General features: G+C 36.3%; 1 protein-coding gene across 1 annotated transcript; it reads right to left on the bottom strand.

Annotated features, from left to right (window-relative positions):
- Nucleotides 1-4,148: 4,148 nt before the first annotated feature.
- LOC107775157 (uncharacterized) lies at nt 4,149-19,384 on the bottom strand. Its single transcript, XM_075228389.1, has 10 exons — nt 18,387-19,384; nt 15,893-16,020; nt 15,099-15,239; nt 9,793-9,879; nt 9,404-9,557; nt 8,864-8,923; nt 7,659-8,087; nt 5,840-6,135; nt 5,515-5,644; nt 4,149-5,074 (listed from the first exon to the last, which is right to left on the bottom strand). The coding sequence occupies exons 1-10, from the start codon at nt 19,278-19,280 to the stop codon at nt 4,553-4,555; spliced, it is 2,841 nt and encodes a 946-aa protein (XP_075084490.1). The 5' UTR covers nt 19,281-19,384; the 3' UTR covers nt 4,149-4,552.
- Nucleotides 19,385-19,584: the final 200 nt, after the last annotated feature.

The following is a 19,584-nucleotide window of genomic DNA, read 5'->3' as shown; positions in this document are numbered from 1 at the left end:
AACGAGTATCAATTTGATTGTCATAAATAGAGTCTTTTCTGAGATGCTAAAAGACTACTATTACAAGATAGGTTAAAGCGACTAGCTTCTATTCGTTGGATTAGATATATGTTTACCCGTAAAGCGATATAATTTGAATTTATAACGTGGTTTATAGACAAGCGAATCGATTTGATCCCAAAATGATAAATAAATTAAATAAAATGTAAGACTTAGTATTGAAATCGAGATAAATCAACAAATAGCTTGATTCCGGGAGAAGAGTTTCCGAATGTAGTAATAAGAATATCAATAGACAAGAAATAATGTGTTATTAAGCTTAGAATAATGTGTAACATAAGTTTGTCAGAAAATTCGTGTCCAATAATGGTTGTTGAAGTCACTATTTGTAGCTTCACCTAGGGAACAAGGTCCTAGGATCAAACCCCTCTTAAATGACAATTATGGGGCCATTGATGAATGTGTAACGGCAGGCTATGAATGCCAAAATTCTGGATGATTGTGTATTTAATACTGGAGAATATTCTTCATTGAATGTCATCGGGTGGCAAACATTCGTTTGTCTTCATTAGCGATATTCGTTTGTTTTCCCGGTGTTAACCAAAGTTGCTGTCCCCGGTCTTGATTTTCACTTACATCGCTTTCCGTCTGTCTCCGGTTTCACGTGTCGCTCTATTATTCGAGTATTTAATACGAACCGATTTTACCCAAATAGATGGAAAATCTAGAGATATATCGTAGGAGATAGAAGTGAGAGTAGCAATAGATTGGAGAATTTCCATCCATTTATTGATTCCTTTGCTACTTGAATTTCAGTTTCCGAACGAATGGTGAGATTTTGAAGTATAACTTGAGAAGTATCTCAGGTGAAATAATGGTTTTCACTCACAAATCTTCAAGTTTTATAAAAATAATTTTCAATTAAAGCTCAGCCGAGCTTCAAATCTCAAATATTTTTTTCCACTTTTAATTTCATTTTTTTAACTTCAATCATAGATGGTCCGAACTCCTATTTATGCATGTAATATATGTCTACCTCCAGAAAAAAAAAAAAAAAAAAAAAAGGAAAAAGGTATGTCTACCTAGCTAGAGAAAGCCCGTGTGAAATTATAAGTTATTAAAAAATTAAAGTAAAAGAAGGAAAACCGTACCCTTGAAGATTGACACTTGATGAAGCATCAAGAGAAGACAAGAAAATAAATAAATAAATACAAGAAGCATGCACTTTCTTTCACTATAGGAATATCTAACGTCTGATACTTTCTAATCCATACACATATATATCTCTTTAACTAGAATATTTGGTTCTCTTTATTCTATTTGATCTAATATTGATGGAGGTGCTTGTGATATCAAGGGGTATATATCAGGCTAACTAAAACTAAATAAGAAATATGCCAAATATATACACGGACTCTAAAACTTGTCCGACTTTTTCATTTACACCTTGTTTGGATGGTTATTACCTATTGTATCCAATCGTATTGTTATTTTAAATACAATGTTTGTTTTGATTGTTACTTAAATTTTATTGTATCGTATCGTTAAATTCGTCATTACGTAACGACGAAAAATGTCACTTTGTGTAACGACCGATTTAGTATGGTCGTGTCGTTACCTTGATTTTTTCTCTCATTTCGCTCTTCATTATTATTAAATAATTTTATTTTATCTTTTCTCCTCCTTTATATAATAATTTTATCCGTGTCATAATTTTTCTTTATGATATTGCAGGTTTATTTATCATATTATTGGTACTTGATATCATGAAACTACGACAAACGATACAATCTATTCAAACATTATATTTATCAAACGATACAGTACAATATAATACAATACGATACGATACATTATGAAACGAAATGTAGCAACCATCCAAACAAGTTGTTAGACACTTGAACTCATGCTAATACTTATTGAACACCTAAACTCCTCCAAAATGTATCAGTTAAACACATTTTTCTGAGACAGCCAAAACATAAAATGCGAGGATTATATCTAAGTGCAAAGTTCCAACAAGACTTTAGACTATTTTATTGTAGTCTCAATTATTTTTCAATCGATAAGAAGTTTCTACTGATCCTTCCCTCGTGTGATTAGAAGATTTTCTATTGGAATATTTGATATTCTTATCTTAATAATCTTATTTTTTATGGCAAAAATGTATGTATATGAACTGTTTTGTCCCCTCTCTACCACTCTTCATGACTAGTAGAAGTACGTGCATTGACAGTGGGGTGGGGTACATGGTATATTGACGTTGTATGATTGAAGTTCAATTATAGCTTTAAACTCATGATTTTCAATTAATTAAAAAGATATTGAAAGATTAACCATCATTTCATAATGTCCCCTTATAAAGACGTGCATTATCAAATTCTGATAATCATATATGTTCCGTACTATTAACAATATATGTCAATTAGGGGTGGTATAATTAAGAAATCTGAGGTCTTACTTAGCATGCTTTAGGAAAGTAGTACTTATCGGGTAGTTCTTGATTAAGGACGCCCAACTTAATTATGAAACGTAATGAGTAATTATTAGTAATTAATTGGGAAAATAACATTGTATAGGCGCTCTCAAAATAATAGTCGAAAAACTATATTTTTTTGTATATATATACATTATGTATGTTATATATAAAAATTATACAAATTTTATATACTTTTTCGGCTACCGAATATAAATAGTTTCTGGCGGGGGTTGAAATTAATAATACTCCTAATTAATTATGACTATTTCAGGCAAATGTCATACTAGTTTTCTCCAAAACTCAATGTCAGTAAGTTAGCATGATTAGTTGTGTTTGTTAGTCCATCAATTCCCTTTTGTTTTGATATAATAAGTAGAATATAAGGTTGAAAAAGCTTACATGCACATTCATGACTCTTGGAGAAACATTAGGACGTGAAATATTCTTTTTACATAAATTTCTATTATTTAATCATGGTTAGTTAATTTATATTTTGCACTTTGTGATAAATAGAGATCTAAGAAACTAAAATTTTCATAATGCGTATTTACTCTTCAACTGTTGGAATAAAACACCTTAAAACTCGTAGCAACGATTAATGATCTATGGAAAAAAAACATAACGTACTTTTTACTTCTAATACCATCTCTTTTCAACAGAAAATACAATCTTTTGAAATATATTTATCTTCTTCTTTTTTACATTCGTGATGTCAAGTGCAACTCGATAAATTACTCGAAATATTCTATTAAAGAAATCACCTAATATTTTTGTCGCGACTGATATTTGAATCTGACATCTCATAATTCTCAACCCTCTTCGTAACCACTGTACTACATCCTTAGTGCAATCAAAGATATCTCTTTCCAAGAGCAAATTCATTAGTATCTTTTCACTCAATATATCCATGTGACCACCCAAAAGCACCGCACAATTTTTATTATTATTTATTTTAATAATCTTATGGTATTCAGTATATGCTGACTCGGTTAATTATTCATAAAGCACTACCAGATTTATATAGTACACGTTTTCTTAGTTTAGACAAAGGAAATTATTCCTGCATCTAACGTAGTAAAATCCAAGAGGAATATTCAAATTTTTAGTATTTCAATCTGATACCAGAAAACAAGAAGGTGTGCATAGTACCTAGTAGACAATTTAGTACAGCAAGAAATAAAAGGCATTTGGTCTTTGGTTCAGACACCGTCAACAGGGGCTTCTGCTCGTATAGAAGAACATTAAAAGTACAAACAGGCTTCAGACAAAGCAAGTTTCTGGTACCCATAATTTGATGGTTTCCTATTACTGTTTCTGCAAATAACATTTTCAGTTTGGAATGTTGGAAGTTGGAATCTACTACAGTGATCTATGGTACACAGTTAAAAAGCTACGTACAATTTATCCAGCAAAGCTCAGAAGCTAGGAAGAGTCGATAATAATTAAGTATATCGCACCCAACAATCTGACTTAACGGTCAATTAAGTGAGTGAAAATCATGAGATACCAAAGTTTAAATCCTAGCGAAGACCGAAAAGAAGAAATATTTCAGGTTGAAGACTGAATTCTGCTGGCTACAATGTCTCCAAGATATCTGGTAAAGGGGCATTTGCAATTCCTTGTGCCAAAACAAGAACATAGCAAATTTTTCGATCTTGATCGGGCATCATTCAGAACCAACAATGTTATAGAAAGTTAAAAAAAATATCATACATATATGAATTTAGTACTATGATAATCAAATTGCAATTTTAAATAACTGATTTCATCATCTAATATACAACAATGCCGATATTAATCCAACTCCTCTAAGTTGAGATTCAACGAAGACAGTTTTTCATCTGGCTCAAACTTTAGCACACGGCTTCACCTATGAAGCGATAACCCCTCCCCTCGCATGCATTCTTCACCTTAGGCGATGAAGCAACGGCTTTTTATAACACAGGACCCAACTAGTGTCAAAATTCCATTTACATCTGAGACCTCTTTTCTGTATTTTCTACACAAATAGCCCAACCTAATACATATAAACCGATTGGAGTGCTAATTGAATTTCATCAAGCTACCTTCTGATTACATCGTGGGGGCATTTGTATCATCGTCACCGTCGCTGTCACTGTCAATCTCATACAAAGGACCATCGTCGTGATCACTATCGTTTAACCCTTCGTTATTCCCGGTATCATATGAAGCTGCATTAAGATTTCTGTGGGAATTCCAATCAGGAGGGAAGGTCTTCTGAAGAGCTTCTGTTATATCACCTCCGGTTCTCTCAATCTTCCGCAAGCATCTGGACCAATGAACTGCAGTTCCCATATCAACAGTCAATCCAGATTCCACCATCTCTTCACAAACGCGGTGGATCCCTGTTATTATGTAATCTTCAGCAACTGTGGCTCTTGACAACAGTGATGTCATTAAACAATGATATACGGCTTTGTCCGGCTTCAAACCAGATTTCTTCATCTCTTCAAAGCATTTTAAAGCCTTTTCTGGAAGCGAAGCCCGTGCCCAACCGTGTATGAGAGTGGTATAGGTTTTAACATTGGGTTTAACCCCAACCCTTTTCATCTCTTGAATTGTGTTCATTGCTTTCTGAAACAAAACAAATATTGATTGTAGTCCTTTGACTATTTGAGGAAATAAAAATAAACATTTTTTGGGGCAATGAAAAGCTACCATTAGGCAGAGCATATGATATGACTCAAAGAAACTAAAATCAAATTCCAAGTAGTGTCTCATGCAAATATATGGAGCACGGTAAGCATTATTAGGACCACGGAGTTGGTAACATAGTGCTACATGACTCATACATATTTCAGATAGTACTCAATATGTTCCAGAGAAGCATAATGCACATAGTAGACATTAGTAGAAGTTAGTTGTCTTTAAATTCTAAACGCGAACAACCTCAATTGTATAGAACAGTACACAAAGCAACATATGAGATCAACATATCCATTTTCAGGCATTTTAGCAAAGCTGAATTAGCAATATAAATGCCGCCAAAGTTGTATATATCATCACACAGATACCTGCATGTCTCCAGCTTTACAACAAGCATTTACGAAAGAAGTATAGGTATGGATGTCAGGTTGAACCCCTTCTTGCCTCATTTGTTGCATCAAATCAGCAGCCTCCCAAACATCACCTCTTCGAGCCCATCTGCACAGAGTAGGAAAATAGAGCAAATATGACGGGATACAGTCCAAAAGTATACCCATACAGAGGTACAATACCATCAAATAGAAGAGGGTATATCCGTTAAAGGCAATGTGCTAATCAGGCTTTTATTCCTCCCCCCCCCCCCCCCAAAACAAAATAGTTGGCAACCACCGACCCAATATGAAGAGGCCATACCCGTCAATTAATATGTTGTACACAAAGGTATTCCTGGGAATGTTTTTGGCATTCATTTCTTTTGTCACTGCCAAAGCACTTTGCATCCTGCCTGATTTACAACATGCCTTGAGCAATGCCTCATATGTATATACGTCAAGCTCCAGACCCTCATCTTTAATTCTTGAAAAATATTCAAAAGCTTTTCCTGTATCACCAAGAGATGCATAACCATCCATAATGGTTGTATATGTACGCTCATTTGGCCTAATTCCTGCAAGCAACATCTCATCTACAACTTCCACAGCTTTGTCCATCTGCATCAAGTTAAATATAAAGCAAACAAATCAAAAGGGTTCTACATAGTGGCGTATGCAGGATTTTTCGTAAGTGGTGTTACACTTTAAAAGTGAACAAATAAACAAAATACTACTAATAACATCATATAAAAAAAGAACACAACTCCTACAAATCTTTTCGATGAGTTTCGTTTTTTGAAAGGTATTCAAAAGAAACCTCATTAGAAATAATAATAAATACTATTTTTCTATATAAAGTACCTAATAATCACTAAAAGTTCATCATTTATTTGATTTGACAAATCGTTCTTAATCAATTTCATTGGCAAGCAAGAAGATGAAAGGAAAAAGAAAAAGAATAGCACAATAACTAATCATGGAAGCAGCAGCAAGCATCCTTTTCAATTACTGTAAAAAATTATTGTCACTAGAGTTCACAGAAGTGACTCCTGATCGAATGGCTAAAAGTTTTGTTAGCTTCTAAGAGGTCAACGGTTCGACCCCTGTTCAACACAATGTAATCCTTGTTTTGTAAATGAGGCACAAAAATTTTGAAATAATAAATGAAGCTTCCAAGCTTCGAACCCACGACCTATACTGGAAGACTGAGGCGCCTGACCGAAAGAGCTACACAATTGTTTGTGTCAAGTGGTGTCACTTTATTTTATTTATCCTCATATTTGTTTCTTCCTTTTAATTAAATATACATATTTAGTATAATTTTCCGACCAAGCGGTGTCATGTGACACCACTTGGCCTAAGGTACATCCGCCCCTGGTTCTATGGAAAGAAGTTCAATAGGCCTGAAAATTTTCAAACACGGAAAGAAAGAGGAACAAAGAGGATGTATGTGAAATAAAGGGTGATCCTATTAATCCTTCTAAAAGTACATTTAACATTGTAAGCCATCCAGCAATTCACAAGCGCGTTGTTTTAATAGGACACCAACATCTGCATATTTGGTTAGCCAAATTCAACTCCGGTTCTACAAGATTACCTAACACAAACGTTGCTGACCCTTAACATCCATATTTCATGCTAATAATGTCCACAGTCTGACACGTCTACTCCAGCTATAGATCAGTTTTTTCTGTTTGAATATGTGGAAAGATATTCTAATATGTAGATGCAGCAAGTTTACAAACGAGAGTGACATGTAGAATCAGCAATTTGGCATGTGAATTCATTTGCTAGAATTGATCATTTAGATCTTAGTCTAACTCTGCTAGTTTACTATGCATAACAGGGCGATAAAGCAACTTATTTCCATTTGATTGGTTCTACTCCTTCTAAGTATACTTCTTGGTCAACCCAACCAGAATGGGTAACAGCAGAAAGTTAATGTATTTTCATGTAAATTCAACACTTCGACACTTATCTTGCATTTGGTGGTTCATAATTGGTCTTTTAGGTAGTTACTGAAAACTTCAGTACACGTACCATGTCCATTGCCCTTTATAGAAAATGGACAGGTAACAGGTCACACACAAACAAGCGCCACCTTTTTAAGTTTGTCTACATGCAATGGAACTTAGATTTACCTGACGCTTCTCAACAAGGCCAAGGATTAATGCATTATAAGTCTGAACAGTTGGGATGCACCCACTCCTTCTCATCATATCAAAAACGTCAAGTGCCTTTCTTATTGCTCCAGCTTTAGCAAAGGCATGTATAATCGGCATAAAAGTCCGCGAGGTAGGTCTATGCCTCTCCTTTTTCATTTGCTCAACAATACGTAAAGCACGGTCCATGTTACCCATGCCACAAAATGCTCTGATAATGTTATTATAAAGCACCACATCTGGCTTCAAACCATCTCTTATTACATCCTCAAAAATTGCAAAAGCATTTGCCCAATCTTTCAAATAAATAAAGCCGTTGATCAACATGGAATATGTCTTCATGTTATGCTTTATGCCAGCTAGCTTCATCATTTCACTGACCTCAAAAGCTTTGGAGACTTTGCCCATCTGCAAGGGTTTAAAATCAATTTACAAATTTCAAATGAATGATGAAATTGGTAACAACTCATCAGCAATGTCAAGATACTGTAATTAGTAACTAAAAATGTGCTAAAGTTTTCATCTTGCAAGACTACCATAGGTTTAGTTCATGGAAATAATAAACCATTTTTCTGATAAAGATGGAACAATAAATGATTTAAGATACCAATTTTGGGTGCTGGATTGATACCCAATAATACTTCACTAGACGTTGCCCTTCTTTACTTGAGGAGTTAAAAGCCCAGGAAGGTTGTAAAAGTCGTAAAAGTCAGAGAGGAAGCAATTCAAAATTGAGATTATCCGTATATCATATGAACACCTGTTATATAAGTCGTGCAAGCGAAGTGTGATACTTTTGGATTTGCAATGTAAAGGAGAAGGCGCTAATACAGCTTATATGACCAAGCAATCCAATTTAGTAACTGAACTCTGACTTGAACACGAGACTCTAGTCTGCAGCACCTTAAGGGAACCAGATGGCTGCTAGAATTTATTGGTTCAGAAATTCCACAAGCTGAGTAGGCCATTTTGTTGAAACCTTTGATTTGGAGAAGGCAGATTCTGATGTATTAAGTGGGAAGTCGAAGTCAAAGCTTAACTAAATTATCCTTTTTGCCCATTGCCACTATTTACATGAACTCTGTTACATGTGTTGAACCAAGAATGACATACAAAAGATACACACAAATCAGATGCTAACAAGGAAAGTTACAAATATACTAACAATGATGACAATAAGCCACCTTGATATAGAGATTCATTAAACATCCGTAACTGACAACTGAAGGAGCAATTCCACACTCCTGCAAAAAGAAGTTACAGTACCATATTAGATAAGTCAGCAATGCAAAAAAAAATATATAAAAAAAGCAGAAAAAGCTGTCCATGACCATTACAAGGTTTCTAATCAAAAGTCTTAATTCCATATTCAAAACACTACCCAGAAAGGCTTTTCCACTTTTTTTCCCTTTTTAAAGCATCTTCGGAAAGGCACTTCATCAAGAAAAAAGAAAAAGAAACAAAAAACTTCTATTTTCTCCTTCAGTATGAAGAGTTTCCTTCGCTTACTGAAAGGTTCCAACCAGTTCTCCCTTCTCTTTCTTAATAAAGAAACTACAATAGCTGATGTGTCGTATAATATATGGGGAGAAACCATCTTAAACAGTGACATCATGTAGTCTGTTAGTACGTTGACAATTTCTCACTAAATTCTATGTAGTCGACGGAATAAAACTTGACCAAGCCATACGTTCCATTCATCTGCGCAGTTACACAAAACTTACTTTAAGTCTATCAAATACAACGAGACATTTATCCTCATTCCCTGCCGAAGTATAACCATCCATCATGATATGATATATATCAATTGGAGCATCAATACCCTCTTCTTCCATCTCCCTAACCAGCTCTTCAGCTCGGTCCATATTGCTTGTTTGGCTGTCAGTTCATTCAAAAACCAAACAGATAATATTAACTCATAATGATATCAAAGAAACGAGCATGAAAAATCATGAAAGCTAAAGAAAGTAGTGGTCAGGAAGTAAAATTTCAGCTAACAGTGAGAATTAGCAAAATGGTTAGCAAGTCTGAAATTGCACGCACAAAATAAGACCATAATGAACTCCAACTTAAAATTGAAAAGCAGAAAGGCCAAAATTCAAAGAAAATATACCAATTAGCATAGATGATGCTTCCATATATAATGGCATTTAAAGTTGGATGCCTCTCTTTAGCCTCCTTAAACCATCGCTCTGCAGCTCTTCCACAAACATGACAGAGAAATGACAGATTAGGAAAAAAGGATTTTAACCAAGTACAGAAATAAAAGTTGAGAGAACTATTTTCTCCAAGAAATTGATAGAACAAAACTAGCTTTGAGCGCGAAGATGGATATATAAAACCAAAGTTACTTTTATCATTTTATGCATCGAAGACATCTTTAGGTACCATATATGGACCTCAAATCGGAGTCTCAGACATGATATTCCAGAATATAATCAAGATCATATTGTAACACAATATCATTTTGTACTATCAGATTCAAATATTTCATGAGCTACCAACACAATAAAGTAGCAACCATTCTTACAGTTTGAGACAGGGTTCTTATATTTCCCACAGTGTAAGCTGTAAGGCATTGAGCAAAGGCAAAACCTAAGGGCTTGTGTGGCTTAGCCAATGTAGCACTTGAAATTGGCTATTGAGTTATTTGAAAATAGACATGTATGATAAGTGTAATTCAAAATCATCTTAACACTTCAAATTCAAATCATTTTACACAACAAGGTGCTATTTGAAATGCTATTCAATATTTTAGTGAAAACTATATAGCACTGAAAATTTTAAAAAGGTGGCACTTTATGTATTACTAAATTAACTACAACTTCATACTTGAAAATTCAACACGTCTAAAAAAATTTAGTTGGAATCAATTGCCTATTGTACTCGGTACTGCAAAGTTTCATGTAACGACCCGACCGGTCGTTTTGAGAATTAGCGTCCCGTTCGGCAGCTTAAGGTCTCGAGCAGCTTCGTATTATGTGTTATGACTTGAGCGTGTGGTCGAGTTTGGTTTTCGGATGATTCAGGTCAATTTGGAAGAAGGATTCTTGTTTTAGAAGTTTAAGCGGTAAGAGTTCACCGAAATTTGACTTTGGTGTAGACGACTCCGAAATGGCGTTTTGATGATTCCAATAGCTTCGTATGGTATTTTGGACTTAGGCGATTGTCCGGAATTGGATTTGGAGGTCCATAGTATAATTTGAAGCATTTTGGCAAAAATTGGAAAGTTGAAGTTTTGGAATCTTAAGAGGTTTGACCGGGAGTTAACTTTGTTGATATCGGGCTCGGATTGCGATTCCGAGAGTTGGATTAGCTCTGTTATGTCATTTGAGACTTGCATACAAAATTTGACGTCATTCCGGGTTGATTTGATATGTTTCGGCACGAGTTTTTGAAGTTGAAAGATTTGAAAATTCATGTGTTCGATTAGAGGTGCGATTCGTAGTTTCGACGTTGTTTGATGTGATTTGAGGCCTCGAACAGGTTCGCGTTATGTTATGTAACTTGTTGGCATGTTTTGACGGGGTCCCGGGGGCCTCGGGTGTGTTTCAGATGGGCTACGGGCCCTTTTCTTATGTTTTGGAATGCTGAAGTTCCGGTGTCTGATGTCCTTCTACGCGATCGCAAAGATACAGACGCGATCGCGTAGGCTGTTTGGTGAGTGACCCATTTTTCTTATTCGTGTTCGCAATGTATGGTTCGCAATCGCGAACGTGTAAATTCTTCTGCATCGCGTTCGCATTTGATCTTCCGCGTTCGCGTAGAGTTGGCCTTGGGAGTCCCACTTTGTTCTTCGCGTTCGCGTACGTTGAGGCGGTTCAAAGATCGTGTAGTGCATTCTTGGCAACTTTTATTTTTCTTCTTCGCGATCGCATACAAATCTTCGCAATCGCGATTCATGTTACCTGGGCAGCAGAATATAATTTCCAAAATCATAGATTTTGTCCATTTTTCATCTTTTGAGCTAGAGACCTCGAATTTGAGAGATTTTTGAGGGGTTCTTCACATGTTCGATTGGGGTAAGTGTTCTTTATCCGAAATTTATTATATTTCATGATTCCATTTTTATTTTTATCATTTAGTTAGTGGCTTGGACAAGAGTGGGTTGCTCTAGTGGTGAGCACCCTCCACTTCCAACCAAGAGATTGTGAGTTCGAGTCACCCCAAGAACAAGGTGAGGAATTCTTGGAGGGAGGGAGTCGAAGGTCTATCGGAAACAACCTCTCTACCCCAGGGTAGGGGTAAGGTCTGCGTACAAACTACCTTCCCCAGACCCCACTAGTGGGATTATACTGGATTGTTGTTGTTGTTGTTGTTGTTTAATTAGTGGTTTGAGTTGGGGAAAATGAGGATTTTGAGAAAAACTTTCAAAAATATAAAATGATGATTTGAATGACGAATTGATGTCGGAAATTTATAATTTTGGTATGGTTGAACTCGTATCGGAATGGGTGTTCGGGTTTTGTGAATTTTACCTGGTTCAGAAGTGCGGGCCCGGGGTTGACTTTTGGGTTGACTTTTTAGTTTTAATTAAAGATCGAAGCTTTATTATCCAGAATTGTTTCATATGAGTTTTATTTATGATTTGAAGTTATTTTGGCTAGATTTGAGCCGCCCGGAGGTTGTTTCACTCGAGAAAGTCATTTTAGAGTATCGATCTAGATTCTTTGAGGTAAATATCTTGCCTAACTTTGTGTGGGGAACTACCCCTTAGGATTTGAGTCATTTGTGCTAATTGTGTCATGTGAAGGCCGTGTACGCGAGGTGGCGAGTATGTGCTCGGGCTTACTTGTGGAAATTTGACCGTTTAGGGCTCTTAGGTTCTTATGTTCTTTAGATGTGAAGTTGTTTTAGCATGTTAAATCCTCCATTTACTAAATTCACCCTTACGTGTCTTATTTGGAATTAATCGATTCATGTTCTACCCTTGTTGCCAATTAAACTCTTATGTGCCTTAATGGAAGTTGTTGATTCTTTATTTGCCTTGTTGTCTTTCCCGTAATTGCTTAACCTTAATTGAAGTTATTATTATCTTTTTCGTAATTACTTAACCTTAATTGAAGTTATTATTATCCCTTCCGAAATTGGTTAACCTTAATTGAAGTTATTATTATATCTTCCGTAATTGCTTAGCCTTAATTGAAGTTTTGTTATCCTGTTTATTGTTGACATATTCTTATTTGGGGTCATTGATTCATGCCATCTCTCTTATCGTCGAATTGCACTTTTGTGGAATCATTGTTACACATTACCTCTCCCTTGTTGAGCTATTCTTGTTAAGACACCATTATTCCTTGTTGTGTCTTTCTCTATTAGCTCGTTCTTCCGTTTCTTTGTGTCCTGAAGTTCTTGTGTTGGTTTACTTGTCGTACTCTTGAGTTATCGTTGTTGTTGTTGTTGTACTCAGTGTTGTTGAGCCGAGGGCTATGCGTTGTTGTGGTATTGAAATTATTTTGAGGAAATGTTGTGGCCTATGGGCACATGTTGTGAAAATCACTTTATTATGTTGTTATGTTTTGGCACACGTGGTATTGTTGAGAGGATTTTGTCAGGGCGTTCGCACGTGAGTTGTCCGTGTTGTTATTATTGATATTTGCACATGCGGCGTGACAAGGCGGGCTATATATACGTGGGTTTGCACATGTGGCGAGACAAGGTGGGAATATTATTGTGCGTGTGCGGCGAAACAAGGCGGACATTTACTTTATTATTGCGCATGTGGCAAGACAGGGTGGGCTATATCGGGGAATAATTTGTGATGGCCTGGGGGCATTGTTATTGTTGATATTTGTGTAGTGGTGTGCCTACCTTGTGTGAGTTATACCGTGTACATTTTGGGGTGATCGTTTCTTATGTGCCATTCATTGTCTCTACTCTTACTTGTTGACTTGAATTGTGGTAGAAACTCGCACAAGCATACACGTAAATAAATCACCCATATCAGTTTAAGAAGATGAATCCTGATGTTATTGACCATTTACATGTACTCCTGTGTACTTGCCTTCTGTGTGAGTTATCCTGTTGGCACGTGAGTTGTCCGTGCAGTCATGAGTCATTGTTATTGTTGGCACGTGAGTGGTCCGTCCGATATTAGATATTGTCACTCTCTTGGCACGTGAGTCGTCTGTGCGGTTATGAATTGTAATGTGGGCACAAGATGCCAAGTGATTAGAGTTCATGAATTGGGACCCGTGATTTGTGATTATGAGGTTTGGTACCTCGTGGAAATTCTTGAATAAATCTGGTGTAAAAGCAGTTGTCTTAATGAGTTGTTACTTGTTTTCCTTTATTTGGTTCCACCGGACTTGGACTGTACTCAGTTTACTCTACAACATTATTACTTGTTTGCTTCTTGTTGCTAATTGTTGTTTCTAGTGTTTCATTGCGAGTATTGTTTTGTCTTCCTTACCATGCTTGGCTTTATATTAACATTGTTTTCCTCGTTCGTTCACCTTCATAATTGTTCAGGTTGATCAGTCCAGTAGGTGTCTTGACTGTCCCTCGTCACTACTCCACCGAGGTTAGTCTTGATACTTACTGGGTACCGAGGTTAGTCTTGATACTTATTGGGTACCGTTGTGGTGTACTCATGCTACGCTTTCTGCACATTTTTGTGCAGATCCAGGTATCTCGGAGTTGGTTGATCAATAGCTAGTTGTTCGGGTTTTGCCATAGAGACTCAAGGTAAACCTGTCGTGTCGTTCGCATGCCTCGGAGTCACCTTCTAATATTGTACATGTACTGTTTATTTCTATTCCGAAACAGTTGTATTTAGGAATTTGTACTACCAGTTTTGGGATATTATATCATGTTGGAAATGTTGGCTTCATTTAGAATTATCTGGTCTCTGCTGAATAGTTCTGTTGGTTAATTGCTATCATTTAATTCAGTAAATGTTAGGCTTACCTAGTCCCCAAGACTAGGTGCCATCACGACATCCTACGGAAGGAAATTGGGATCGTGACATTTCAGGTCAGGTATAAACCTAGAAGTACGTCCTACATTCCTATGCTCCAACAAAATACTAGGTAATGCGTTTACGCAACAACAATAACCCAGTAAAATCTCACAAGTGGGGTATGGGGAGGGTAGTGTGTACGCAGACTTTAGTAGAGAGGCTGTTTCCGGTAGACCCTCGGCTCAAGAGGTAATGCGTTTACGCACAGTTAATAATTCCATACTTAAAGTTCAGTCAATAAAACTGTTCATTGACGTAAGATTGAGTTTTAACTTACAATCTTAGTTTTTAGTTTAAAATTTTCAAGGTCAACTACTAAACCAAGATGAACACATAACGTCATATTAATTCAAAGGAAACACGAATTCAAACTATAACATATCCAAAAGCCTTGAAAGAGGAGATTATCAGACTAATGCTAAGCGAACAACAATACTTGAGGTGAGTTGATTGCTCACTCTATATTGCCCTGTTTCGCGAATCCATCAACAAGGATACTGTAAGTCACCAAACTCATTTCAATTCCTTCATCTTTCATTCTCCTTACACAAGATAGTGCTTCTTCCATTTCTCTAGCTACCGCATAGGCATGGATGAGGCTGCAATATAGATGAAATAGCAAAATTAAAGGAAGTGAAGAACTAATGTTGAGCAGTGAATAAATATAACCTATTGCGTTGAAGGAAAATTTCATTTTTTGAAATAAGAAGAGAAAGAAGATTAACGACAAAGAGGAAGTTATGAAATTGATAAAGGAATTGGAGAACTAGTGTTCAAATCTTTAAACCTTGGGAAAGAGAAAATCTCATAAAGTATTTTTCAATAATAATGAGGATAATTGTTACTTATAACTACAACTAAACTCCAACCCTAGGCAGGACTCATACTTTAAGGTAAGATTTTCTATTCTAGGTAATATTCCAAATAAAATTGTTCAACATTAGAAAAGATATACCTAAAACCAAATATACTAAAATAGCTGAAAATAGAAAAAAGGCTAGACAGTTATTAATAGACTGTAATTCCACCAGGATTACATATCATGGCCACTCGCCCACTCCGTGGCAATAGACAAGAAGAGGAAGAGCAAGAAAAGTGCTGCCTTTGCTTCAGGAAAAGAAATGTCAAAACTGAAATTATGTTGACTTTCAACATATCCGCTCATAAGTGTTGTCGAGGAGGTGATTTCCTGTTAACATCTTGCCCAATTAAACTAATCAAAACTGAGCAACAGTTTAGCACGGGAACTCACTTGGTATATACATGAACCGTTGGCTCTATACCTCGAGCACGCATCTTTTCAAAGGTTTCACGTGCACGATGCATGTCACCACGCCTTCCATAATAGTTCACCATTAAACCAAACTCTTTCCTGGATGGCTACAAAAAGAAGGTATCACTTTCTCTGAAAAAATATGGTCAAAAGCTCTGAAGAAGCATAACTGTACTTCATCCATTTCAAGTATAAATAAGCTAAGTATCTGTCAACGCAAGTATAATCCAGTACTTTCATAGAGGAGAAGCTTATGAGACAAACAATTATAGAATATAGCAAGAATAAAGGTGACTTTTTTGTCAGTAGATAGCCACATTGAAGATAGTAGATAAGCAATAAAAAGATCAAATGAATAAAACAAACTTGCATTGATGGAGAAAAATATAATTTCAAAAATATTAATCCCCGTATCCTAGTTTATACAATACACTTTCTATTATGGGAGTCCAAAATGTTGGACACCATTCTACTTATAATATTACTCTACACAACATTCAACAGTTTCAAGAATAAAATGGCTCGCATGGAGTATCATTTTGATGGGCAAGCGACAACATTGACACAAAAATTAATCGAAAATTTGTTAAAGTGGCTCAATTGTACTACCAGAATATTAAGTCTTAAGACTAATGGAATCCATCAAGTATGATAGTTCCGGCATCAACTTTCTCATAAATATGCATATAAAGCAGCCTCTATTATCAAACTCACTCAACTAATTATTACCTACTAACAATACCCGTAAAAAAAAAGTGAGGTATTTCTTGAGCTGTCAAACCTTAAAGGCATGTTAGGTGACAAAGAAGATGTGGTAAAGCATATGGGTTGAGAGAAGCAATCTGTATAAATCTCAATGAACGTATAATTGGTGAGTTCTCCATCAGTCACAAATTGTTTGTTCCCTTTCATTTTCACAGAGTTTAATAAAAGAGTAGGTCATGACATAATGCTACAGATACTGTTCTAAAATCGTAACCTCATGCAAAAAGATGCAAAAGCCAATAATCTTGTAAAAGAACAAAAAAGCATGAAAGAAGAATTCATCTAAGAAAAGGCACACCACTTTTGGTAACCCAGGAGAGGAAAATGGGACACAAAATGCAGGACATAGCAGTAATTAGTAAGTTTCAATGGAGCAGTATATCTTGCATAAGAAAAAAAACTGAGAAAATCTTTCAAGAGGCAACTGAAAACTAACATACATAATTAAACCAAAAAAAAATGATCATTGCATCAAGCGTTTGGACTTGCTTTAGAACCAAATGTAGCAGTGCTTAGGAGGTGGTGGATCGCCTAGAAACTTTATATCACCATGTCTATGTTGGAGATTGAACCCTTATACTTAAAGTTTGCACCAACTTCATTGACCACTAGGCCACATCCTTGGATGCTTATTTTTTACATTGTTCTGAACACCACTACACATTACCGCATCCTTTTGTTCACCAAAAAAATTTTGGCAAACAGCTCCATACAAGACACTGATAAACAATGTTGACAAAGGCGCGCTTAAGCCCTGAAGCGAGGCACAAAACATGTTGAGCGCTTCGCCTCGCTAAACGGGCGCTTCATTGTCGTCATCAAGGCTCTCTAAGGCATACTTTTCCTTGATAATGAGTGTAATCCATTGGAGGCAAAACTAAACAATTTTGATATTTCACTTTATGGCAAATTTTTTTCAATTTGTTTGTCCATATATTTGTTATTCATGCTTATAATTATTAGTCTTGGACTACACACACATATTTGTATTTTTTTCTCCTTTTGCATCTTTCTTCGTTAAAGCCCAAGCTTTATTTGCACTTTTAAAGCCCCAACGGACCTTAGAGATTTTTTGATATTTTCGGATAACACTGATCCAATAATAGTTCCCACAGCACAACGACCAAAACGAAAAGACAATTGGACATTCTTTGGAGTCACCAAAATTCAATCAAAAGGGAAAATAAACCCCTTTGTTTTGTAACCTAATAATGGTAGCATCATTAGCATGACGAGCTTCAAAATGATTGTTTGCCGAAATTCCAAGTCTCCGGCACAAGAAAAGAGTCAATCAATAAACTCTTTAAGGCTCAAGAAAATGAAACAAGTTAAAAACATGCACTACCTATGAAACATACAGCCTCTCTACCTTTACAAAGGTAGGGGTAAGGTCTGAGTACACACTACCCTCCCCTCTCCACAATGTGTGATAATACTGGGTATGTTGTTATTGTACCTATGAAACATGTTCACAACCTCCGTCACACTCGCAAAATCTAAAATTTTATAGCTTTGCTAATAGGCCAAAGACTCTCACACATATTTAGCACTAAAAGTGTTTTTAGAACTAATCCTATACCACATAATTAGAATTCCAATTCTTTATCTTACTTCATTGTTTTCTTATAACCTTACTGGAATTACACTTCAAGGTGCTAACATCATTGTAAGCAAATGTAAATTAAGGGCATCTCAGTAAGCATGATACCTTCTTGATTCTCTCGAAAGCACGCACCACGGCCTGCCAATTCTCTGGCTCTGTATCTAGAACTTTCCTCAAATCCCTCCTTGACCCTTCCCTCTCCTCATGCCACTTGGACCTATACTCCATATCATCTTCCCCTTCCACCCACCTCTTCCTTTCCTCGGTTTTCGCCTTCATTCTCCTCCCATCATCCAGTTTAACAGTCAAAACCCTTCCATGAAACTCAACCCCATCAAACTCCACAGCCTTCATTGCCGCCTTTTCAGCAGTTGAGCTCAGGCCCCCATATATCACAAACCCAAATCCCTTATTCATTTCTGTTTCATGATGACCCTTTATTAAAATCACACTCTTTATTGGCCCAAATTGCCTAAAGAACTCTTCAAGTTCCTTCTTTTTAACCCATAATGGTAAATTCCCTATAAAGATTTTACCTTTTTCTCTAAATTCACTACTTTTTTGCATTTCCTCATCATCTGAATAGTCCAAATCACTCTCATTAGGTGCTAACGGCGGCGGAGGTGGTGGGGGTGGGGGTGGTGAGAGTTTATTGGATAACCAAAGTTTGTTAGAGAGGGATGGTGGGGGCGGTGAAGTGGCAGGAGGAGAATTAAGTAGAAGTTTTAAGGGGTTTTTAGTAAATTCAAGATTCTGAGAAAGAGGGGTGTTAAGGGATTTGTTGTTGTTGGTTGTGGGACGGCGGAGGCTGGTGGAGGAGTGCGAGGTGGTGGGTTTATCTGAAGAGTCGTTAGAGGAGGACTTGAGGGAGAGAATGGAAGTGGAAGTGGCGGTGGGGTGGTGTTTTCCGGTGAGAATGGAGGTGGTGAAGGGTGGCGGAGTTGGAGAGTAGTGTGCGGTGGAGGAGAGGGAGAAGATAGTAGTACTATCCATTATCATCTCAACTCCACTTGTTACAGTGTTGAGAGTTTAAAATGTAAACATGGTTTGTGTTGGTTCAGGGGCAATTTTGGTAATTTGTTTGCCTAATTTAACGACCAAAGACCTCAAAACTAAAAGTTTAGGTGATTTTAGTTTAAGAAAGTTTAAGAAAGAAGATAATAGTAATATTTAGATGGTTTTATTTGTTTTAAGATTTTGATGTTGTACTTTAAACACGTTAAGATTTTAGACGTTGTAAACTTAAATACATTTATAAAAGTTTCTTATTCCTTGTATAAGGAAAAGTGTAGAAAGGTCATTT

This window comes from Nicotiana tabacum, chromosome 13 (genome assembly GCF_000715075.1).
Source record: "Nicotiana tabacum cultivar K326 chromosome 13, ASM71507v2, whole genome shotgun sequence".
In the NCBI taxonomy this organism is placed as follows: domain Eukaryota; kingdom Viridiplantae; phylum Streptophyta; class Magnoliopsida; order Solanales; family Solanaceae; genus Nicotiana; species Nicotiana tabacum.
Note: the sequence above shows the minus strand (reverse complement) of the source record. Positions and strands in the feature narration are given on the sequence as shown.